The sequence below is a fragment of the Cnephaeus nilssonii genome, assembly GCF_951640355.1.
Source record: "Cnephaeus nilssonii genome assembly, chromosome: 4".
NCBI lineage: Eukaryota > Metazoa > Chordata > Mammalia > Chiroptera > Vespertilionidae > Cnephaeus > Cnephaeus nilssonii.
Genome location: NC_137075.1, coordinates 65,381,285 through 65,406,566, shown reverse-complemented (window position 1 = coordinate 65,406,566; position 25,282 = coordinate 65,381,285). Strand labels below are relative to the sequence as shown.

The window sequence follows — 25,282 nt, the reverse complement described above, 5'->3', positions numbered from 1 at the left end:
CAGGGAGCTGCCCCTGTGGGAAGTGAGGTGTGCGTTGTGCAGGTGAACTGGGATTGAGAAAGGGCCAAAGCATATGGGCCTTGGCAAGTGGCCCTTCCTCAAGGTCAAAGCCATGTCTTCTGGATGTTGCGTGCTTAGGTGGTAAATGTGCTGCTAATTCGAGCAGGGCAGCCTGGGCTATCCCCGAGTTTCACCACATCTGGGCTCTTAGCATTCTGTGCTCGGAATGGGAGCCAGGAAATTCGAGTTCCAAACCCATCTCTGCCCAGCTTTGGCTGTGTGATCATGGGCAAGTGGCTTTCCTTCTCTTGGCCTCAGTCTCCTCATCTGTAAAGCAAGGCAGGTGGACCAAGTGATCCCCACCCATCCCTTCTCCTTCTAGGTCTGGCATGAGGGACTGTCCCCCCACCATTAGGAATGGGCACGTGGCCAGTCCCAGATGACTGCGTACATTAGCAGAGTAGGTAGCCGCCCAGCTTGTGTGATTCTTAGAGGCCAAGGAGGGCTCCCACCCCTGGGCCTGCATTTCCACCGTTCCTCACTCCTTTGGGTTAAGACCTCCTACTGTAGGCAAGAAGCTGCTTAGAGAATCCAAGCTGAAGGGCCCTTAGAGATGACCCAGCCAGTGGTTCCAAGCTAAACACCTGCAAAGCCCACAGCAGGTTGCCAAGAGTGGTTTTGAACATTTCGCAAAGCCTCTGGGCAAACTTCCATTACCTGTGATGAGGCTAACTAAAACACCAAGGCGGGCTTTGTTTTGTTTTTGCTTATAATTGGAATTAAATTAATTCTGTGTAATATTCCCAGTCTAGCATACACTGATCAGAAGCTCTGATTGGTTGTGGGTGACATCATGGGAATTTCTAGGTCATGGTTGGTGGACAGGATGCTGCCACCAGAGTCACATGGCATGTGGTTACTGGCCAAATTGCACCTGCTCAAAGCATGATGCCTTAGGCCCCACAGAGTGACAGCAGTGTCTTTCAAATTGAGAGGCTTTGTAGAGGAAGGGTACTACCAAGGGTTCTTGGTGGTGAATGCTGGGGAGAGTGATTGATTTCAACAGCCACATATAATTGACTAGGGGCCCAGTGCATGAATTCATGCACCTTGAAAGGAACTGTGGGCCACGAGGCTAAGTGGGTACAGGGTGGATCTCGGCCCATCCTCTGCACCACCGCCCGGCCCCTCCCACCGTGGTCTCCTGGTCCTGTCTGCCGGCAGCCCAGCTCCCTCTGGCCCCGCTCACACCCGCTGATGTCGCGGAGCAATTGGGGCCAGTGCCAGCAGCAGGTATAAGCGGGGCCGGTGCTGTCAGTGGGTGCGAGTGGCGGCTGCTGCCCTGATTGCCCCTCAGGAGCAGGGGGAGGTGGAGAAGCCCTGTGGGGTGATTGGGGCCGACAGCTGCCGCTCACACCGGTGGTCAGCGCCGAGCAATTGGAGCCGGCGCCAGGCGCCAGCAGCTGGTGTGAGAGGTAGCTCTGGCACCAGCAGTGGATGCAATCAGGGCCAGCACCGGCAGCAGGTGGGAGTGCCTGGTGGGACCGTGGTGTGCAGGAGCAAAGAAATTTCAGTAACCATCAGAGGCTCACCCCGATGACAGTGACCAGCACCCTGCCTTGGTCTGGCTCCCCTACTCACCTGCTCCACCATCCCACTGTAGCTAATGCCTGCCATGTTCTGTGCATGCCCCCTGGTGGTCAGCGCATGTCATAGCCACCAGTTGTTCGGTTGTTCCACTATTTGGTCTATTTGCATATTAGGGTTTTATAAGGAAACCCAGGCTTGTCTATTACCTAGCACGGACACGAGTCTCTCAGAGGAGAAGGCTGTTTCCAGCAGTAAGATATATATGAATTCTGGGTAGAAATCTTGGGGAACAGCTTCAATAAAGGGCCTGAGGATATACTTCTGGCCGAGGAAGTGGGCAGAGATGCTAGGCTATGTGAAGCATGTGTGGTCTCATCTGAGCTCACAGTCCTGGGCTCTCATCTTGTCCTTTTTCCAGGAGTGTGAAAAGATCAACAGATGTGCATTCAGGCTGGTGTGGGCCAGGCACTGGGTTAGAGGAAGGGGCTGGATAAAACACAGTCCCTACTCTGCAGCCAGTCCCAAGGAGCACTGGCCTGCAAGCCCCAGCTCCACCCACTCTGGCTTTCGGTCTCCTTCTCATGAAGGTGATGGATTTGATCAGCTCTGAGATACTGTTCAGCTCAAAGGGTCTTGTCTCTCTGAGTAGATGCACAAGAGGCCAACAGGGTAATTTTCTGGCTGTACTTCTGACCCTCAGCCTGGCCAGCAGGGTTTGGGCAAGAGGTAGCAGGGTGTGGCATGGGACCATTGACATAGCCCAGGATCTGGCCTGGCTTTCCTTTTTGACAAGAGCCCCCAGGGAGGCCTAGAATCAGTGTGAATAGCATGGGACCCATCCTTAGACCAAATAATATTCTGCTTCCTGTGTGTGATGGGAGCCACTCATTTGTTTAACACTGTTTATAAAGTACCTCCACTCTGTGCCAGGTTCTGAGCTAGAGATACTGGGCAACCCAGACCAGTAAGATCCCTGTTCTTATGAAGCTTCTAGTCTAACTGGGGAGACATTAATAAGTGGACAAACACAGTTGGATGCAGGCATGAGTATGGCTGTGGGCACTGCCTTGGGAGTTGCCAAGGACAGAGACAAGTCTCAGGCTCCAGTGTGCCCCTGGAGCCCACAACCAGGGCTGGCTCAGAGTTGGCCCCCACTCGGCAAACATTTGTTGAATTGCTTGGCATGAAAGAGAAAGCATATGGAAAGTGCCCAGCCCTCCTGGTTATGTCCACAGTAAAAGCCAGCATGTACACACAAATATCTCATTTCAATTAACCAACATTTATCAAGGGCCCATTATGTACCAGCAGGATCCCAAGCCCTGAGAATCTGGATGTGAATAAAATTAGACATCCATCTCCCTGAGCGCACAGCTCAGATGGAGGCAGGCACGTGAACCAACCAGGACCCCCAGTATGCTAGGACTACGGTGTCTGTGTGTACCCAATTCCCAGCAGGGCTGGGAGGCTGGGGAGGGAACACACCAGGAGGGAAGGACAAGGAAGGAATCACAAATTTATACCCGAATCTACACAGATGTATAAACAGATACCCCAGAGACAAACACTCTGAGTCTCACAGGTGTGTGCACTGATTACCTAAGCATGTGCAGACATAAATAATAACCTCTGTAGACTTGGGTGCCACACAGGCCATCATGACTAAGGCCTGCTGGTGGTCCCCCAACCTGGGGAGGTGTGTGGTTGAGACAATGGCCGATGTGTTGGGGGGTTGGCACAGGCACCCTGGTAATCACCAGGCCTAGGCCGGGGGATGCTCTGAGGGGGGCAGAGCTATTAGTCTAAACCTGAGAAGTTAGGCTGATTATTAGCTTGTTTGGCATGGCAATCGCGATCAGAGGCCAGAAGGTAGGGAATTTGACAAAAAGTTTAACTGTTAGTACTTGTGCTTGCTGAGGAGTTTGAACCAGGTCGGAGTCAGGACACCAAGGTGGAGGAAGGGGAGTGCTCCGTTAGCTGTACTGAGCTCACCTGCCTGCTGGGCAGAACGGTGCATTCTAGAAACTGCCCGCTTCCCCATTTGGACATTGTGGCTACTAGGAGTAAACTAATAGAAAGTTCTGGGAACAGCTCCTGGCACATGGTAGCCCTTCATTCTGTCCCCCAAGACCATGCCCTTGGTGTGTTATGGTAAAGCTCCAGCCTATTCACCTATGAGGAGGGGAACCAGGGAGCCAGCCTGAAGGAGGTGGCAGGAATTGGGCCCAGGAATTTGTTCACTGAGTGAGAGGTGGATCCCTCCTCCAGAGCTGTCTTCTGCTGAAACCTTGGAGGTTTTTGTGTTTTCTTTTCATAAGAGATACTACTTCTTTGCAGTAATAATAGCTTTTTTTTATGTTATCCTTACATGAGGACATTTTTTCCATTGCTTTTCAGAGAGTGAAAGGGAGGGAGGGAAGAGGAGAGGGAGAGAGAGAGAGGGAGAGAGAGAGAGAGAAACATCTACCTGAGAGACACGTTGACTGGTTGTCTCCAGCATGGGGGAAGGGGGAGAGGGAAGCTAACCTGCAACCTAGGTACGTGCCCTGGATCAGGAATCAAACCCGTTGAGACCCTTTGGACGCTCTAACTGCTGAGCCACACCAACCAGGGCACAGTAATAATAGCTTTTATAGTGCTTTCTGACTGCCAGGCACTGCTCTATCTGGTTCACATATGATAGCTAATGTAATCCTCTTAATAATCCTATGAAGGAGGGATATTATTATTCCCATTTTACAGATGGAGGAACCGAGTTCCCGAGTGATTTAGTAAATTGCACAAGGTAGGATGGGAGGATGACACCAGAGTCTGTTTTCTAACCATTGGGCTCTGCCCCCACTCTGGAAGGAAGGTCTGGTTTTTGCTCCTTCACCCTCACTAATACACTGTGGGACCCTGGATAATTCACTGGCCCTCTGAGTTGCCATCTCTTTCTCTGGGAAGCAAAAAGTTCTCTCAACCTGGCGACCTCCCAGGGCTATTGTAAGACCACACTGACTGTCCATATCCTTGCATGGGCTGTGCTGGGGGAAATGGGGCCCAGGTGCAGCATTCTGGGGAGCAGGTATTTCCAGCGGGGTGCTTTGCATCTTGGCCCCTGGAGCAGGGCCAGGTGGAGCGTTTTCTTTGAGCCCCACCAGCAGACCCTGAGCTGGGCGCACAGGCCCCTGGCGGCCTCCCAGGATCGGGGACATGAATGAGGGCACCAGGAGAGAAACCGCTCTCAATGTAAACTCATGCAGAGAAAATCATGAACTGTGCATGCAATTTGCACCCGGGCCAAGGCTCTCAGAGCGTAAATATGCTCCATGGGCTATTTGTAATCTTGGGGAAATTAGAGTGATCTGGGTAATGGGAGTGCTGGCAGACTCAGGCTGGTCAGGGCCTGCCAGGGACTGGCAGGGGAAAGAGTGGGAACTGTGGAACCTTCTGGTGCAGGACTCTGCACTCCCCAGTCTCTCCTTCCTGACCCAGCCAGTGCTCGTGAGCCAGGAGGAGGAAAGAGCTGGAGAGGAGCCTCCCCCAACACGGCTCCTACGTAATCTTGGGTCTCTCTGTGGCCTAAATGGGGGTGAGGCCAGCTGCCTGGGACCCTGCGAGTTAATAGTGAGCTCCTCTACTCCAGACCTGTCATTTCACTGATGCTGGAACGAAGGCTCAGAGAGGGGCAGTAACCTATCCCGTGTAACACAGCTAGGGGGGCCCAGACAAGCTCTGGTCTCCTGGTCCCATCTGCTCAGCATTCCCACAGTAAGCCTGGGTGTAAGACCCGAGAAGCTGGCTGGAGACACTCCCTGGGGGGATGCGGTGGGAATTCAATATCCAGTGACCACCTTCTCTAGAGCAGACAGCTCCAGAGTAGGTTCTGAGTGAGGAAGGCATGTCCTGGGGGACTCAGAGAACAAAGCCCAGACTCCCTTACCTGGCATTCAAGGCTCCCAACTCCCCTTTTAGATATCTCCCTCCCGCTTCCTACACCAATCACCTCCCTCCAGCTATCCCTGGAACATTCTTCACTCTCATATTCCTCTGCACTCGTGTCCACACTCTTCCCACTTGACTGCCTTGACCCCCCTCTTCTCTGATTAACTGAAGGCTCCCTCCACCCCCACCTCAAGGCCTCTGAAATCCCTCTCCTGGCCCTACTGCTCTGTGACTTGCCCTCACTCTGAACTCCCTCCTGGAGCTATTAGCCCACCAAGGAGGCCTGGTGTAGTGGCTGCCGTAGTAGGCTACCCAAATTCACAATTTAGGATGGAGGCACTCCTTCCTCCCCAGCTGCAGGAAACTTGGGGGCTTCAGGCTGATTCCCTCTCCAGAAATGGCCCTCAGCCAAGAGCTTCGCCTGAAATGCCCCCTTCCCCAGGGCAGTGGAGATCCAATGACTGGTGGGGTATTTAGGCCCTCCCTCCCTTTCCCCTGGTGGGACAAGTCTAAGGACCATCCCAGCTCTAGAGCTTCCCCAAAGATCAGTCCTGTTGCTACTGCATCTCAGTGCAGCTTCTCCCTCTGCCCAGTCCTGCTCCCCTTCCCCTCAAGAGCTCGCTAACCTCCATCTCCGAGAATGCGTTCCAGGGGAGCCAGTTTATGGCACCTGGGAACAGAAGGCGTAAGCAGCCAGCCTGGGTTCAAATAGAGAGCAACCATTTTTAGCTCTATGACCTGGGCTAAGTTACCTAACTTCTCCATACAATTGTTCTATCTATTAAGTACGAATACTGCTGAGACGACAGTTCCTATCTCCTGAGGGTCCTGTGAGGATTAAATGTGATGATGGATGCATGGTGCCCGATATTGAGAAAGCACTTAATAAGCATTAGCTATTATTACTTGCTAGTACATTTAACTTCTCTGAGGTTCAGGTGAATAGGAATAGGAAATTACTATCTGTGTCTTGGGTTTGCTGTTGACAATCAAATAAGACTGAGAGGAAAAGGGTTCAATTCTGGGCTGCTGTGACCTAATACAGACTCAGAGGTCAAGCTCCCTGGGGGCTTTGCCCATCCTGGAGCTGTGGTCTGGAAGCCTGACTCTCCCCCAACTGGTAAGGATCGCTGTATTGGTTTTCTATTACTGCTATAACAAATTAGCACAAATTTAGTGGCTTCAAACGAAACAAATGTATTATCTCACATTTCTGTGGGTCAGAAGTCTAGTTTGGGTCTGCTAGGACTAAAGTCAAGGTGTTGGCAGGCTGTGTTCCTTCTAGAGGCTCTAGGGGAGAATCTATTTCCTGCTCCGTCGGTTGCTGGCAGAATTCAGTTACTATGGTTGTAGGACTGAGGTCCCTCCTTTTTTTCCTTGACTTGTGGCTCCCGCCTCCATCTTCAAAGGCAGGTGGAGAACATCTCCAGGCTACCCTTTTAATTATCTTTTACTTCTAAAGGCTCATGTGATTAGATTGGGCCCACCTGGATAATCCAGGATTCTCCATCTCAAGGTCCTAATCACATCTGCAAAGTCCCTTTTGCCCTGTAAGATAACATACAGATTCCAGAACATAGACATCTTGGGTAAGGGTCATTATTTGCCGGTCACAGCCACCCAGCATGGGGCAACCTCTGATCCAAAATTCACCTCTTTTTCCAGGGAGAGGTCTGTGCAGTTCCCTGTGCAGCAGGGACCTACGGCCCCAACTGTTCATCTGTTTGTAGCTGTAACAACGGTGGCACCTGCTCCCCAGTAGACGGCTCCTGTACCTGCAAGGAAGGTAACGTGCCTTCTTTCCCAATCCCACCCCTTTCAGGTGTGCACACTCCCCAGGGGGGCCACCAGTGGGGGGGTCTGGGCTGCTCCTGCCCCATCCACCCACACGCAGGGTCAGGGAGCCTGTATATCAGGTTCCAGCCACCAAAACCCAGGCCGGGGGCTTCAACAGTGGGAATGAAATAAAGGGGATTTGCTACCTGATGTGAGAAGAGCTGAAGGAGGTACAGAGGTGAGGTGAGCAACCAGAGATGAGCAACTGTGGGAGGATCTGCTGCCACTCCTGGGAGTGAGGGCCACCTGGTGGAGCTGGGGCATGGACAGAGGGACAGCACAATAGAGCTGGAGCACGAAGGAGACACAGCCCCACTAGAGGCTCAAGGCAGAGAAATAAGAGACACCTGGCGTCTCTCCTGCTCCCGCACTCTGGTCTGTGGGCCAGGTCTCCCATCAGCAAGCCCATCTGGGAGCCAGCGGAGGGGGTCTTGGGCGATGCAGCTACAGGGGTCGGCACCCCTGGGACATAGAACAGAGCAGGGGAGGGAGAAAAGGATCCAAAGGCAAGCTGGCCAATGACCAGCCTCAGAGTGGGAAATCAGGCCGTCCCCAAAACAAACGGCCCTGAGATCGGCTGGCTGACTCCACCTGGGCTGAGACAGCCCTCCCCTCCTCAGCTGGTCCCCTATCCCAGGTGGCCTCATCAGCCCGCGCAAAAACAGTGAGAATTGGGAGGCGGGAGACCCGCATCCCAGCCCCAGCTCTCCTCACAGCCGTCACAGCCACCCAGCCTGGGCAACCGTATTTCGGAGTGGACTCTGTGGAATGTGTGTTCTAACCCAGCGACCTGAGAGGTTTGGGTTTGGGCAGGATGCCCTGTACAGAGCTGGGGAGCGTGAGCAGAAGGCTGTGCTAGGCCTGAATGGAGAGCCGACAGCCTTTCCCTCCCTCAGGGTGGCAGGGCCTCGACTGCACCCTGCCCTGTCCCGGCGGGACCTGGGGCCTGAACTGCAACGAGAGCTGCACCTGTGCCAATGGGGCGGCCTGCAGCCCCACAGATGGCTCCTGCTCCTGCACCCCCGGCTGGCTGGGAGACACCTGCGAGCTGCCCTGCCCGGTGAGTGTCCAGGGCTGCAAAGGACCTTGTGGGCCCAGCATCCCCTCATACCCTTTCCCTGGAGTTATTTTGTTCACAGAGAAGAGCACAGATGGAAACCTTAGATCAGGTCTCGGCCCTAAACTTCTCTGTGGCCACTTTCCTCCTTCAGGTCTCAGCCCTCTCATCTATAAAATGGCAAATACTTGGCAGATACGGTTATGTGGCACCCCTTGCCCCTTGCAGCTCTCGGTAAACATTAGTTGACTCGCATGTTTACCTGAGCCCAAATGCAGCTTCAGAATCCTTCGCAATACGGTGCTATAGGACGGCCCTTCCTAATCCACCAGAGTTGCCTTGATAGATCATGTCTTAGCTTCTTTCTGCTTCCAGCGTCTATCATTTTATGATTGGGGTGTGGGAGGCCTGAACCAAGCACTATCCAGCAATAACCACCAGACGTAACCACTGGATCTCAGTCTAAGATATGACTAAGTTAAACCAACTGATGTGATGTCGTCGCATGAGTCCTACAGTCCTGGGTGCAAATCCTGTCTTTGCCACCTCCTAGCTCTATTACCTTGGGCGTGATACTTCCCTTCCCTAACCATGTTTCTCCTCTAAATTGTGAGTAGAATGGAACCATTGCATAGAGTCATTGTGGAGAGAACATAAGGCTCTTGATACCTAATGAGCACCCAACACGTGTTAGTCACCACCTCTTCCCTAGTAACAAAGAATAAATCAGTCATTCCTCATGTGATTGATGTGTTGCAATTTGCAAAGTGCATTTCCACTTACAATTTTAATGGATAGTCATTACAGCCCTCTGAGCTTGACCATTGAGAAGCAGGGCGGGACCATCACCTCCCTCCTTCCAAACCCCATGCTCTTGTTAAAGCAGCCAGAGAATTCCTTGGAGGGTCTCCATGGCCGTGGGGTTACCCAGTTATAAAAAATGTTCCCACTGCGCCCCAGCCGGAGTCTCTGTGCGCCCTTGTGGGGCAGTGGCTCAGTTTTGTCATCAAATTCCAACAGAAGTGTGTGGGGCTCTGGGGAGCTAGAGCTGATCATTTCTCTCTCCCCTCTGTCCACAGGATGGCACATTTGGGCCGAACTGCAGTGAGCGCTGTGACTGTAGCCACGCCGATGGCTGTGATCCTGTGACAGGCCACTGCTGCTGCCTGGCAGGATGGACAGGTAACCCCCTTCGGCCTCATCACCACCGAGTCCTGGGAAACTGGGCTCTTGGTATTTTCTTTCTTCTCTTGACTGCTCTCTCTCCTTCATTACTTCCTCTTGCTTCGTAAATATGTACCTTTCCCTTTATTTCCTGGGCTTCAGTTCTCCATTCCACTCAATTTGAGTAAACAAATATTTATTGAACACCTTTGTGCAGGCTCTCTCCTAAGAGGAAGGGGCACACCAATAAAGAATCAGACAAAGGCTGACCCCTGGTGGATGTAGGTGTTTGCAGAAGCTATGGTGCAGAGGGAGACCAGGAACTTTCTCCTTAGCCCAGGCTCGTCTCTATATCCATCACTTTTCTCCCTCCCACTGCCCCACTCTGGCCCACCAGGCACTGTCTCTCAGCCGACACTGCCTGGGCCTCCTGCTTGGTCTCTGCGCCTCCCCTCTTGCCCAGCCGCATCCATTCTGCACAGTGGCCAACATGAACTTTTCAAAACCCAGATCCTTTCACATCAGTCCCTGCTCAGAATGCCTCCATGGCTTCCCATGGCATTCATATAAAATCTAGAATCCTTGATACCTTAATCAATAAAGAAATTTAAAAAATAAATAAATAAATAAAAATAAATAAAAATAAAATTTAAAAAAAAATCTAGAATCCTTAAGATGACCTGGGGCCCACATGAAATTGGCGTCGGCCCAACTCCTCTACCTCTCCTTTGCCCCCTCCCATCACTCACTGTTCCAGCCGCCCAGGCCTTCCTAAGCTAGTCCCTCTGCCTGGATCCCCCTGTCTCTGCACCTGATAACGCCTTCTCCTCCACCAGATTTCAACTCCAAGGTCATTTCCTCTGGCAAGGCTCTCTCCCCCAGCTACAACCCACCCCTTAACCTTTATCTATTCTCATAATGCCCTACATTTTTCCTTTTGCAGAACAAACCGCAATTGTAGCTATTTGTTTATTATCTGCCTCTCCCCCTCCACCACCAGCTCTGTGGAGGAAGGGACCACATCCGCCTTGTTCGCCACTGTGTCCACTGCCTGCCACACACGGAGATACGATAACACGGCGGTTAAGAGCGCAGCCCGACTGTTCGGGATTGTGACCTTGGGCAGGTCCTTTAACTGCTCAGGGCCTGGATTCTCCATTCATAAAATGCAGATAATTATAATCCTTGAGACAACAGGGTCCTTTTGAAGCTTAAATGAATTAATACCTGTGAGTGCTAACAGTACCTGGCACATAGTAAGTGCTCAGTAAATGTAAACCTTGAATACAGGAAGTGCTGAATAATGATAGACTGCGTGAATGAACCCACTAGCCAGGCCCAAGGAGACAGAAATGCAGGCATTGCTGGCAGCGGATGTCCTCAGATAAATAATTCACACCAGGCTGCCGAGCAGCCTCTGTTCTCTGTAAGCAGAAAGCTTCTGAGCAGCCCAGGGCCAGGGACATTGCCTCCTCGGCAGAATCTTCGACCTGGCTCCCCTTGCCCTGCCCTTCAGGACACTGGCACCTTAGACTCTTAGCTGGAGCCAAGTAGAAATCCACTTTAATTTTTCATTGCCTTAATTTCAAGTGCGCCGGTAAGATTTTAATGACATCTGGTGCTTAGAAATTCTGTCTTTGATGGACAGCCTTTCAGTAAAGCCTCTGCTGTTCTAAAGCTAATTTCCCCAAACATGGTCCTGAAGACATTTCAAAGGAGCGATTGATGTCCTGGGGTTTATCAGGCAGAAGGGGACTGAGGAGAGATAGGGAGGGGATGGGGGGCAGGCCCCAGCCGCCTGCTCAGTGGCCCCTCCCCAGCCCCTGGCATAGTGCTTGTGCCTGGCGCAACACCAGGTTTTCTGGGCCCAAAGTGTGTGCACGTCTTCTCCCCTTGCCCCCATGAGCCACAGGCTTCTTGACGACTGGCCTCGTGACTAATTCATCTTGCCCTGCACATAGTAGGTGCTTACCACATGTTTCTTGAGATAAATTGAAAGGAGCTGGCCTATAACCATATATGGTTTTTCCTCTCAAAGTGAAGGAGACCTTGAAGATGAAATATTCCAACCTGTTCCTGCTACAGATAAGGAAAGGGAGTTGCCCAAGGTCTCAGGACATTAGTGACAAGGATGGAAGACACAGGATTCCATTTTCAGGGGGAGCCATTTACTCATTCAGTTAGCATTCCCTGACTCAAGCATTCACCAAGTCTTCATTTGGCGGCTACCATGTGTCCAGCACTGTGTCAGTCCTACCCACAGTGAATGGCAAAACTCAAAAAGAGCAGTAGTCCCTGAGCACCCATGGTGTGTCACACACTGTGCTGGGCAGCAGAGATGCAAAAATGACCAAGACGACATCCCCGTCCATTAGAAGTACCAAGGAGGATCAAAAGTGTCAGGAGACCAGGATCTCTGTCTTCAAATTGCTGGCAGGGGAGACAGGACTCCTATATATGAAACATTCAAACAATAGGTGGGGACAAAGCTGTATGTTGGTGACTATCAATTAGATGCTTGAATCCCTGGGAAGACATCCAGGAAGGCTTCCTGGAGAAGGAGACCCTAAAGGATGAGGGCTGCTGAGTTGCTGCTGGCCTTGGGGCATGAACTAGAAGTCACAATATGTGGATTCTTACCCCAATAGAGATGTGTGGAGGGTCCTGAAAAGTGAAGCAGGGAGAGTCCCTGGGGGTTAGCAGCCTGGGTGTTCAACATCCGCGGGCAAAGGAATTCCTTGGGGCAGATGGCAGCCTCTGGTTCTGCAGCTTCCCGGTGTCCCCTTGGTGTCCCCTTCCCCAGGCTCCCCTGCAGTCAGTCCATGCTGCAGGTCCAGGACTCACCTCTGCACACCCAACACTCCCCAGGGAGAGGCCTCCATCAAGGGGTGGAGTGTGGCCCCCAGATTCCCACTGGGGAAAGATCCCGTTTCCTGGGGAGAAGCTGCCCCTCCCGCTCCACACAGACACCTGTGTCCGGGAGAGGGAGCAGGCACCAGGCTGGACGGGCACTGGAGGATGAGTGGAGCCTGTTGCTTCCCCGCCTGTCTGTTCTCTCCCCGCCGGCCCAGGTGGGCTTGTACAATTGCAGCTAAATTGGTCACACTGCTCTCCCTTCGCGGCTAGGACTGGCTGTGTTCAGTGGGCCTGTCTTCCTCCCTTTTTCTTCCTCTCAAAATCCCTGTCATGGTAACAAGGCAGACATGATTTTTAAACTAATTCTGATTTTCTGAGCTTCTGATATTCACCTTCCAAAGCCACGCAGGTCTCTAGGGTCCACCAGTCCATTCAGCTAATTAATACAAGGGAGACGTTCTGCCTGGAAACAAACCCCACCCCAGAGCTGGGGCCTCCAGCCTCGGGCCTTTTCAAATTCCTGCTTAGCCTTGGAGGTAATCACCCCCAGCACATAATTTCCTCTCAGCTCTAAAAGAATGTGTAGGCCTTGCTCCTCTTTGTTAGAAATTCCATCCACACCCCTTAGACCACCATTTGTCAAACTGAAGGTCATTAAATCCATTTGTTGGTCACAACTAGCTTTTTTCTTAATAGAATATATCACAGTGCAGAGAAAATATCAGAGTGCATCATATACAGTAAATGTCATTTTTCAAAGGCTTGGTTTCTATTATACATATGTGTGCACCTATGATATAAAATACATATTGCACCGAGGACTGTGGTCAAAGAATCTGAAAAGACCCCACCTACTCTCTGGGCCCCGGCCCGAGCTGGCTGGCTGGGACCCAGGGAGAACCAGTGGCTCCTGGGCTAACATGGGTGGGCCAGTAGCTCACTCCCAGTGTGTGCAACCCCCATAACAGCACTCACTTGCCCCATAGTTGGTTTTTCCCAGGCCTAACCTTAGATACCAGCTAATATGTCAAAAATGAAGGAGGCCCTTCATGATCTGGTCCCTTATTCCCACAATCACATCTCTTTGCCAAATCTCATTTTATACTTTACTAGGGGCCCAGTGCACGAAGATTCGTGCACGGGGGGTGGTGGGTCCCTCAGCCCAACCTGCACCCTCTCCAATCTGGGAGCCCTCAGGAGAGCCCTCTCCAATCCAGGAGTTTCTGTCTGTCTTTGCAATCATATGAGTGAATTGTCAGAGACCCCAACCCAGTTTGGTTTGTTGCTCACAGGATAATAGAGGCTTTTTTTTTTTTCTTTGCTTCATTGGTGGAGATTTCCTGGAAGTTTTAGGATATCTTCCCTTTAATTTTTCCTAGACACTCTGATTTTACTTATGTCTCTCACCTTTGCTTTCCTTCCATCCCCCACCGCAACAGTAACTTGCTCCAGGATCACTTTGCTCTAGTGTCTGAGATCTCTGCCACCAGAACTACGATTCCCAGCATTCCTGGTGCTCCCTGTGCTCTGGGCTTCTGCTTCTGGTCCTGAGGCTGCCACCAGAACTACTACTCCCAGCATTCCTGGTGCTCCCCGTGCTCTGGGTTTTCCCTTCCTGCTCTATCTCCATCCCACAGCCTCCCGCTCTGCCAAGTCCTCCAAACTGCCAGCTCTCCCTCTCTGCTCTCTGTCTAGCGGCTTGGGGAGCCAAGTTCCGCAAGCCGCTCCACTCTCCGCCGGCTCTCCCGCTCTACTCTCCGTCTGGCGCCTGTGTATGCAATTAACCCGCCATCTTTGTTGGGTTAATTTTTATACTCACTCCTGATTGGCTGGTGAGTGTAGTGGAGGGGTGGTCAATTTACATGTTTCTCTTTTATTATATAGGATTACACAGAACTATTTTTTCTTTCAAGGCATGATTCTCTCTCCTGCCTCCTGTTCTTTGCACATAGGGTTTCCTTTACCTGGTCAGTTTCCCCTTAGCCCTTAGGACTCAGTTATGGCATCACCTCTTCCTGGAAGCCCTCCCTGATAGACCAAGCCTTGGCTAGGTTTTTCTTCTACATTCCTAGATGCACTGTTTGCCTCCACCTCTCATACTGCATGGTGCCCCTTCCCACCATTCTTCCTTAAAAAAAAATTTTTTTTATTGATTTCAAAGAGGAAGAGAGAAGGAGAGAAAAATAGAAACATCAATGATGAGAGAGAATCATTGATTGACTGCCTCCTGCACTCCCCAATAGGCCCGCAACCCAGGCATGTGCCCCAACCAGGAATCGAACCATGATCTCCGGGTTCATAGGCTGACGCTCAACCACTGAGCCATGCCGGCTGGGCCCGTTGTTCTTCCTTTTCCCTGACCCCTCTTACCGCTGACCTGAGTCTGCCTCTGGCCCACAGGCATCCGCTGTGACAGCACGTGTCCACCTGGTCGCTGGGGCCCCAACTGCTCCGTCTCCTGCAGCTGCGAGAACGGCGGCTCCTGCTCCCCAGAGGATGGGAGCTGCGAGTGTGCCCCTGGCTTCCGAGGACCCTTATGCCAGAGAAGTAAGGCTGAGCCCCCTTTCTCCATCCTCAGACCTCACCTCAGTCACCTCATCCTCCCATCCATTCCCATTTAGATTTAGAACTAGTCCTCCCCTTCCTCTAGTCCCCTCTCTCCCTGGCTTTTCTGCCCCCAAGTTCAGGGCCCAGCCCAGTTCCTCCATGGAAAGAGGACCAGACCACAGCTCTTCTCTGTACAAAGAGACAGGCCCTCCAAGGTGTGGCGGGTGTGGCTCTCCCTGTATTTTTGAGGAGCCTCCCTTCATCACTATGTGGAACTAGAAGGGTGACCAGGCTGGCTGAGGCCCTTTGGGCTGCTGACCACATCTCCCCATCACCCCCAGTCTGCCCCCCTGGGTTCTATGGCCACAGCTGCGCCCAGCCGTGCCCCCTCTGCGTGCACAGCAGCGGGCCCTGCCACCATGTCAGCGGCGTCTGTGAGTGCCTCCCCGGATTCTCCGGAGCCCTCTGCAACCAAGGTACTGTCTCAGGGGGGATGGGAGCCAGGGAGGTGAGGAGTCCTGGGAGGGAGGGAAGGGTTTGGGAGTCTCATCATAATCTGTGGAGGCAGCTCCTTGACTCTTCAGGGCTTGGGCCTACCTTTCTAAGACCTGGGCACCACAAGGCATAAGACAAAGCCATGATGCAGTTAAAGGCACAGGCTCAGAGAGGTCAAATCATTTCTCGAAGGTCTCACAGCTAGCAAGTGGCAGAGCAAGAAACAAATTCTGATGCCAAAGCCCGTGCTAAGTGGATGAAAAATAACACAAGCGTAGGTGAGGTCCTCATGGCTTACACGAGGGCCGAGTGGTAGAGGCAGAGAAAGCTGTGGGAGCTCAGAGGAGTCGGTTCTGGCTCAGCTGGAGATGGCAACTTTGAAGTCCTCCTCCCCTCGCACTCAGGCCAACATCACCAATCACACACCACCCCCTTTCCTGTCTCAGCTGCAGAACCCTTCCCAACGCCAACTCCAGCCAACCCCTACCACTCAAAGTGTATTTGCTTTGGTGTGCTGCTAAACTGGCTCTCTGCGGGGGAGAGCTCTGATTTATAATGTTTGCAAATTTCTATTAAATATTCCCACTATGGCTGATTCCAGTGGTTTAACACCTGTCACAGAAATCCTGAATATTTAACAACAGTGCAAAGGTCGAAGCTGGCTCCAGCACACACCACTGCTTATTGCAGCCCCCGGCTTAGTGTCCCCAGGGCAGTGTGCATTTGGGAGATGGCTCCATGCTGGGCAGGACCTCACTGGGCCTCAGCTTGAAAGGCAGAGAAGGAAGAAAGGCATTTGGGTAGAGGAAACAGCCTGGTCAAAGCACAGGGTAGCAGACACGCGACTGCCCAGCAGTAGGGAATAGCTGAAGGATGGCGGAGCTGGGGATGGGAAAGGGCTGAGGAGGTGGTCGGGGCCTTCGGAACAGCTTTGAACACAAGGTTACAGAATTTGCACTCTAACCTGGAAGGAGGGAAGGGATCTTAGACTAAGGTAAACTTAGAGCCAAAAGCAATGTCAAGGTCATCTGTGCAGGAATCTCATCTGGCCTCTGCTTAAATACTTCCAACGAGAGCTGACTACCTCCCAGGGAACTGATTCTTTTGATGAATAATCACCACTGAGCTGGGCTATTTTTATAAGTGGATGGGCCGTTAATATGTATGAGTGAAAAGTTTACTCCATGATGCTCTGAGGTCATGAGAAGTTTGGGCCCCAGGGAAACATATGTGACAGTTTCATTTGCTTGCAGCCCTCCTAGGACAGCTTAATCATAACCTGACACACCGAGGTTTACTTATTAAACACCAGAGACCCCGCCATCAATACAGATAGGCTGAGTCTAAATTAGGACCTAAGCAGCCCGAGGAGTAACTCTCAGATCCTGCGATGTCTGATTTATCGCCCACTGGCCTAATGTGTATTTCCCACATACAGATCTAATAGAGTTTGCTATTAATGGCAACTGCCCTGGTTAAGTCTCAAACCTTGTAAAAAATTGAACTGACACTTTCTAATGACCAGCTTTCCAGCGAGTTACAAATTACAGACATTGCTCATGCAGAATCATTAAACATAGATTAAATATAACCAGATGTTTTCTTTTCACCAGCCCCCCCCCACCCCTTCTCTCCACCACCCCTCTCTTCCTCACTCTTGATTCAGCTAAGAAGTGGACCAATTAATGTATTATACTGATCGCATTAGCAGCTCTGTGGGTGGATTTGTCAAAGATTTGTGTCTGTGACAAAGACTTGGAAGATAAGATGGTCTTGTTAGAGAAGCTCAGAGCTCGTTTTGGAGATGGGGGGAGTGGAAAGCTCTAGCCAGGACAGGGGGGAAGAGTTACCCAAATCCACACCTCCCAGGGGGCCTGGACTACATGTTTTTCAGGAAGCTGAAGCCAGAGCCTGAACTGCAAAGAGGAGAGATGTTTATCATCCTCCAGGCAGTGGACCTGCCCTGGAAGGAGCTAGGGGTTTTACCAGGAGCACAGGGCCCCAATCAGCCACCCTGCCCATAGCTATTAACCCACAGCCTGAAGCTTAAAATCCCATTTCAAAGATGGGGAAACTCTGAGAGGAGTGATGTGGTTTGCTCAAAGCTAGTTAGCCAGTAAGTGACAGAACTTCCAGCTGTGTGACCTGGGCAAGTTACTTAACCTCTCAGTATCTGTTTTCTCATCTGAAATAGAGTTAATAGAAAGGAATAATAATGAAAATATAGAATAATGAGTGTTACAGGTTCACTGAACTCCTATTTGTGAAGCACTATGAATAGTGCCTGGGGCACAGAAGTGCCATAGAAGGGCTTGTTGAACATATAAAACCTGAGCCCAAGGCTTTCGACCGGAGAGCTTGGCGGACCACGCTGTTTTTACTATTTGTCCCAACCACTAATCATGTCCAGGAGAGACAGAGTGGCCAAGGATCCGAGGCACAGATCCCAGGTACCGCAATCTGGTTGGGGAAGAGCTGGCAATATGGGTGCCAGGCAGTGTTGCATAAAGGGGAGTGTAGCCCAAGCTTTAAGAGGCCTGGGCCCTGGGGAAGTTGCTTCTCTCTTCAAGAATCAAGACCTCCCCATATTCCTCTGTGTGGAGTTCCTCTCCCATAACAGGAATGCAAGGAAGCCTGGAGGATGGAGGGCTGCTGGTACTGGGCTTTGAGGAGAGCATGCTGAACTGAGAGGAGCTCAAAGGGACAGGAGCTTCTAGCAGAAACGATTGGAAGGTCACTGCTGCTGGGGCCTATTTTGGCCATTTTGCAACGCTTCCTGAGTGGTTGCTGCACACCAAGTACTGTGTTGGGCACTCAGACCGCACCAAGAGCAAGAGAGCCAAGTTCCTGCCCTCACAAAGCCTGGAGTCTAGAGGGGAACATTTTTTTTTAAATTGTTGATTGATTGATTGATTTTACCATATATTTTTTATTGATTTCAAAGAGGAAGAGAGAGGGAGAGAGAGAAATATCAATGATGAGAGAGAATCATTGATTGGCCGCCTCCTGCACACCCCCACCAGGGATCAAGCCCGCAACGTGGGCATATGCCCTTGACCAGAATCAAACCCGGGACGCTTCAGTCCGCAGGTGAACACTCTATCCAGAGCTAAACCAGCTAGGGCTAGAGGGGAAATTTTTAAGCGCTGCCTTTCGCAGCAGAACCTGGGAGACGATTGGGGAGAGGGGTGGCCAGTGTATTTCCACACACTCAGCCACCGTGCCTAAGAGACTGTTGTTTCTCCAGGCATTGTGGGGGCCACAAACATGGGTAGAACCCAGGCCTGGCCTGAAACAGGTACACAAGCCACAGTAACAGAAGACCAGGGAAGAAACTAGCCGAGTGTTCTAGAAGCTCTAACAGGAACAAATAGCCCCCCAGAACAGAGAAGAGGAAGTGAATCAGGTAGGACCAAGTTCAGCTATAGGTGACATTAAAAACCCAAAATATCTGGTTTGAAAATGACAAACATTATGTCCCTCACATATCCTACATAATAAAAAGGTAATATGCAAATTGCATCACTCCGCTACGCCCATGATTGGGCCGGCTGGAGGCGTGGGGGGGGGCAGGGGTTGGGACTCAGGGTGGCCGATTGGCTGGCGGGAGGAGCGGGGGTGCGGGGACTCGCTCCTCTCACAGGCCTAACCAGCTGGGCTGCGGGAGGACCCATAGAGCCGGCAGAAGGCGCCAGTGGCGGAACTCGGGGTGGCTGATTGCGTGGCTGCTGGCATCAGTTTTCCGCCAGCAGCAGTTTTCCTCTGGCCACCTGCCGGAGCGCCTCCAGCCAGCGCCATCGGCCACCTCGAGTCCCACCCCCAGCCTTCGGGAGGCACTCCGATTGGCGGGTGGCCAGAGGAAAACTGGTGCTGGCAGCCAGGTGAAGGAAAGTCTATTGCACGAAACTTTGTGCAACGGGCTTCTAGTTAAAAATAAAACAAAACAGGGAGAAGATCCAGAAGTTGGCCACTGGGGAATGGTAGAACATCCTACAAAGATGTCAGGGACCCAGGCTCCTTCTCTCTCGTTCAGCCATTCCCATCCTCAGGACGTGGCTTCCATGTCTGATGAAAGATGGCTGCTTGAGCTCCAGCCATCTCACCCAACATTCTTATCCATAATCCACATTATCCTTGAACAAGGAGAACAGGCAGAGACACACGTTTCTACTTACCATTGGCCAGAGTGTAGTCCCATGGCCACACCAAGCTCTGTAGGAACCAAGGAAATAAATTCTTTATTCCAGGGGGCCATAGGCCTAAGGAAGAAGCGAATTGATATTGAAGGACTAGCCGCCTCTTGCAGAGGGATCATGCAGGAGGTGGCATTTGAGATGAGTCCTGTAGGCAGGGTAGGGTTTCTACAGCTGGAATGAGGGTCAGGGAAGGGAAGAGCTTGAGTGAAGATAGGCATGAGGCGCATTTGGAAAGTGGTGTGTGAGTTAGTGGCTCATGTGTCTGGATGAGGCAGATTAAGTGCTGATCTCTAGGATCCAGATTTTATTCTGGGGCACCAGGGAGCCTCTGAGGATGTCAGGCAAGGCTCAGGTGTGCCATGAAGACAACCGCTTCAGAGAGCTAATGCTGTAGGAAGAAGGTGGAGGAGGGATTGCAGGGGGGAATGAAAGGTAGGTGCTCGATTAACACTCCGACCTAGTCCTAAAGTTGCTTGTGGCCTAGCTGAGGAAACTAGCCCTTCTTCCAGGGGCCAATGAGTGACTCCTCCGGGAGTGGCTGACACCAAACCCTACAAGCGACTCAAGGTGGAAATACCTTGGAAGCTTGGTGAGTGAGAGCTCCTTGTGGACCCAGGGGGGCTCTCCTGAAGACAGGGCTGAGCTTAGACTTGAGGAACAGGTCAGATTTGGAGAAACAGAGGAAATAGGTGGACAGGGATAGACATCAGGGCCAGTCCTCCAATAAACAGCAGACAGACCTGCCTTCCGCGTCTATCTGTCCCTCTCCTTCCAGCTACGAACATCCTCTGCCTCATGGCGATGGGATTAGTAATGTTGGCAAGAGTGTGGTAATGGAGGGCAGAAGGCTGAGGAGCAGTGCAGGGAGCACTGGGTGGGTGCAGCAGTGGGATTCCCAGCTCTCCACTGTGTCTGCGAGACCTCCGTCAAGTGATCCTACCCCAGGGGTTCAATCAGTTCCTCTGCTGGAGGGGATGCAGCTGTGAGCACGAGGGGGGAACTCATTCCTGTGCAAATGGAGAAGGGCCGAGGTGGGCAGTTCCTACATAGACCAGGCTGCAGTCTAGAAACTTCTGGGAATGCAGCTGTGGGTGGTGGTCTGAGTATTGATGGGAGGGCAGGTACCAAGCTGTCCTGTGCCCACAGTGTGTGCTGGAGGGCGCTTTGGGCAGGACTGTGCCCAGTTCTGCTCCTGTGCCAACAATGGGACCTGCAGCCCCATTGATGGCTCCTGCCAGTGCTTCCCTGGATGGATTGGCAAGGACTGCTCACAGGGTAAGCTGCTGCCTCCTGGGAATGCCCCCTACCCCAGGTAAGGCCCCCAAACACCCCACTCCTTGCCACTGGTGCCTCTACCTCCCAGAGCTGAAATCTCCAGTGATAGGAATGTCTACCTGAGTCCCGCTTAGCTCTCTAATATGATTAGTTATTAGAATTGATCACTGGCATTAACTGCCAGTATCAAAGGTATTAATATTGTTGGTAGTACCATTAATATTGTTAATGCTGAAAATTAATACTCCATCAGCACCTGAGCAAGGAGTGGCCCCTACATTTGGATGGAGAGAAGAGGGGTCAAGGACTGACTGGCATGTTGGAGTTAGGGAGTAGGAAGTGAGGTGAGGCCAGGGCAGTCACCTTATAGGGGTGAGGGCATCCTGTGGGTGGCCCATGTGAATGGTCTTGGGCACCAATTAAGCCTAGAAAGGGCATTATGGGGGGCTGTTCATGTAAGGTGTATCCAATCTAACTACTCTGTGTAGCTCCTTGGCTGATGGGTGAGACCCAGCCTGTACCCCTTAGGGAGGTCCCAGTTAGATGGTCTGGCCTGAGGGAATTTCCATTCTGATGGAGACACAGGTGCCATCCTCAGGGAGCTCACCAGCCAAAAGAGTAGAGTCCCTACCCTGGGGAAGTTCTCATCCTCAGGGGGAAGTTAGCGCACAATGTTCACATAGTAAACTAGGATGTTTACAATCTCTCTCCTCTCTCTCTCTCTCTCAACACACACACACACACACACAGTTGGAAAATATATATATTCCAAGTCAGTCAGTCCCAAGAGGTAAGGTTTAAGGAGCCCTCAGAGCTGAGAATCTGGACTTAATGCAAATCCTGGGTGGCTGGGCCAGGAAGTGAACAGAGGAATTCTGGGAATACAGATCTCCCCCTCCCCCCCCCCCCATAGTCAGGAAATGCCACCTGGGTGCATCCTGGCATCTTGACTCTGACGTGCACCCTTCCACCCTCTCCCTCCCTCTCCTCTGCTCCTCTCTGCCTTGCCCTTACCCTCCCATCCCACCCGCCTCCAGCTTGCCCACATGGGTTCTGGGGCCCTGCCTGCTTCCACACATGCAGTTGCCACAACGGGGCGCGCTGCAGCTCGGAGGACGGCGCCTGCCACTGCACCCCAGGCTGGACCGGACTCTTCTGCACGCAGCGTAAGCTCCGCCTCCTGGCCGCCAGCTCTTTAGAAACCCCAAGGTGGCCTGCTGGCTGCTTTGGGCATTGTTCAGGCTTCCGTGGAAGGCAGGAGGTGGGGTCCAAGGGCTCGGGGGAGAAGGGGCCTCTGGGCTGGGAGCACTCCCACCTCTAGGATTGAGAAGCTTGGTTGGATTCAGGGGTTAGAGCCCAGAGTCCTGTGAGGTCAGGGCTGGCCGATTCCCCAGCAATCACCAAGACCAGACCACCTTTGGACAGTGGGACCCAGAGTGAAGAGGAGTGGCCTGTTACTACACAGCCAGGAGACCCCAGCCTGGCTTCTAGTTCCAGAACACCTTTGAAAAGGACTCGCCACCCCCGCAGTGTGAGGGTTCAGAGTGTGGGAATGGCCCAGGTGCATGGTCTCACTAGTCTTCACCCCATGCTCAGAGAAAGGTGGCAGGAGACAGGTCTGGTCCCAGCTGCACCTCCCTGTTTCTCCAGGCTGCCCAGCAGCATTTTATGGGAAGGACTGTGGGCGCGTGTGCCAGTGTCAGAACGGTGCCAGCTGTGACCACATCAGCGGCAAGTGCACCTGCCGCACAGGCTTCACCGGGAAACACTGCGAGCAGAGTAAGCTGTCCCAACTCATGCCCCTGGGTGTCAGGGCCAGGCCTCAGCCTCCCACAGGGAAAGCCTCCCGAAGGGCCCCCCCATTCTGGGCTCCACACCCTGCTCCCTTGACTTCTGGAGTAACTCCCAAGGAAAAGCGCTAAAGATCGTGCCTACATTGGTGTTTGGTTTCTTCCCCCAGTTGGGTGGGGATGGTGGATTGTTGAGGCACAGCAGATGCCTGAGGGGTCGTGAGGGAGGCAGACCTTGTTCGATCCTTCTTTGCAGCCCGTATAGCACCCAGCTTAGGGCTTGGCATGTGGAGGATACTGATAAATGTGTTAAATGGAAATAGGGGTGGGTGTCCCCCAACTCAGAGGTAGAGCTGCTGTCTACCCCCAAGTATCAAAGCACAGCGGGAGCTGGAGAAGTAGGTTCCGGTCTGTGAGGCAGAGCTGCCCACGTATAGACGGGAGGGTGGAGTGTGGCTGCATCTCACTGTCTACCCAACTCTTCACGTTACACAGGATGCGCCCCAGGAACCTTTGGCTATGGCTGTCAGCAGCTATGTGAGTGCATGAACAATGCCACCTGTGACCACGTCACTGGCACCTGTTATTGCAGCTCTGGATTCAAAGGAATCAGGTGTGACCAAGGTAATACACAGATGGCAGTCTCAGGCAAGGGGCTGTGGAAAGGGCCCCACGCAGGCAGACTCTAGGGAGATCCCAACAGGAACAACTGGATTGTATAAGGACACTCTGTGACTTTATTCACCTTTGGGCAGAGAGGGGGAGTAAGGTGGGTACAGAGGAGAGGGAGGAGGTTCCAGATGCTGGAGAGCAGATGGAGCAGGCAGTCTCAGCTTCACTGTGCTCATCCTTGGCAAGCTTCCTGTGAGCCAAGCAAGGGTAACCACAAGCTAGTGCTGGGGAGTCACCAGGCCATCTGAAGATCTGCCAAGTTCTGGTCTGTCAACCTGCTAGGTGTCCTTGGGCAGGTCATTTCCTTTTATTGGGCCTGTTACTTCACACGCAAAGTGGAAAGAGTAGATTAGCCCTTGTCTTCCATCATGGCATGAGGTTCCACGGAGAGCCAAGGAGCCCAAAGGGGCTCAGCCTTGGCTCCAAGTCTACAGTCAGAAGACCCCCATAGGGCAATTAGGACGACCAAGTTGAGATAATGTGAGCCCTTGAGAAATGGTTTTGTGTAAAAAAAAACCCTCTGTAAAGTGTTGCAAACATGTAGCGAATTATATTGCTATTGGTTTTAAGGAAATGGGGAATAAGAATGGGCTGTTATCCACATGACAGAAAAAGGACCAAAACCATGTACATTGCATTCTGATGGGAGTTAGCCCTTACATATATCAAGAGGGGTTTTGTGAGCAGTAATCGTAGGCACACTGGTACAGCACTCACAGCTCTCATTGCCAGTCTGTCAGGTGGTGCTCACAAGTCCCCTGCAGAGGGTGCAATTACTGAGCCAACTGAGGACTCTCTTAAGTCACATCTAAGAAACACAGCTAGTAAGAGGGGCTGAGTCCAGTTTTTCTGACTCGTGAGAAACCTGACACTACCAATTACTGGTTGTCTGATCTCGGGCAAGTTACCTAATCTCTTCAGTGACTCAGTATCTCCATTTGTGAAAGAGAAAGAATTAGTCCTTATTTCATCAGGCTGCTGGGAAGGTTAAATGAGTTATTATCTAACTTATTTTTTGAAAAAGAGTAAAATATTCAAACATTGTTTCCAATCCACAATCACATTTGTCCCTGGGGAGTTCCCTAGGACTCCTCATTTTAGGCAGTTGAAGAAATAGGCACAGTAAGGGGTTGGAATCACGGGAATTAAAGACTAGGGCCAGGACCAGAACCCAAGCCTCCTAGTGTTAGAGGAGTCCAGGTCCCACAGAGATCTGAAGAGCCAGCAGGCGCCCCAGCTGAGGCCCTCCCTCCGCCCACAGCCGCCCTCATGATGGAGGAGCTGAATCCCTACACCAAGATCAGCCCAGCGCTGGGTGCAGAGCGGCACTCGGTGGGTGCTGTCACAGGCATTGTCCTCCTGTTGTTCCTCATTGTGATGCTGCTGGGCCTGTTCGCCTGGCGCCGACGCCGGCAGAAAGAGAAGGGCCGCGACCTGGCTCCCCGCGTCTCCTACACACCTGCCATGAGGATGACCAGCACTGACTACTCCCTCTCAGGTAAGGGCTATGCCCCAGCATTCCCATCTCCCTCACACATACAATCCAGGAAGAGCCACAACATATCCTTGGGGACACCCGAGTTTACTGCTGAAGGTGGGTGGTCATGCCTGCAGGGTGGGTGGCGGGGGCTGGATGCTCAGACTCCCCTAGAGAGATGATGGGAGTGGAGAGCAGGTGCCTACTTGAGAAAAGTAGATGAGGTCCCATGGGGTATCATTTCCTGGGCCCCCAGCTCTGAGTGCCTGTGATTAGGAGCCTCCTTCCATTTCCCCAGACCTTCCCATCCTTCAACCACAAGAGCACCCACCTAAATAGCAACTTTCCTAAACTCTCCAGGGGAACTTCTCCCAGCTGATGGCTGTGACAACTCAGGACA

General features: G+C 52.2%; 1 protein-coding gene across 2 annotated transcripts in view; it reads left to right on the top strand.

Annotated features, from left to right (window-relative positions):
• The window catches only part of MEGF11 (multiple EGF like domains 11), a gene marked incomplete at its 5' end in the record, with an annotated part of 356,031 nt that overhangs the window by 308,827 nt on the left and 21,922 nt on the right, over positions 1–25,282 (top strand). For both annotated transcript variants that reach the window (XM_079769267.1, XM_079769268.1), the window contains 10 exons: positions 7,183–7,303; positions 8,250–8,413; positions 9,490–9,592; positions 14,831–14,977; positions 15,319–15,453; positions 20,815–20,943; positions 21,981–22,109; positions 22,594–22,722; positions 23,229–23,357; positions 24,667–24,903. In XM_079769267.1, the coding sequence (XP_079625393.1) occupies positions 7,183–7,303; positions 8,250–8,413; positions 9,490–9,592; positions 14,831–14,977; positions 15,319–15,453; positions 20,815–20,943; positions 21,981–22,109; positions 22,594–22,722; positions 23,229–23,357; positions 24,667–24,903 (1,423 nt within the window). The remainder of the gene's footprint in view (positions 1–7,182; positions 7,304–8,249; positions 8,414–9,489; positions 9,593–14,830; positions 14,978–15,318; positions 15,454–20,814; positions 20,944–21,980; positions 22,110–22,593; positions 22,723–23,228; positions 23,358–24,666; positions 24,904–25,282) is intronic.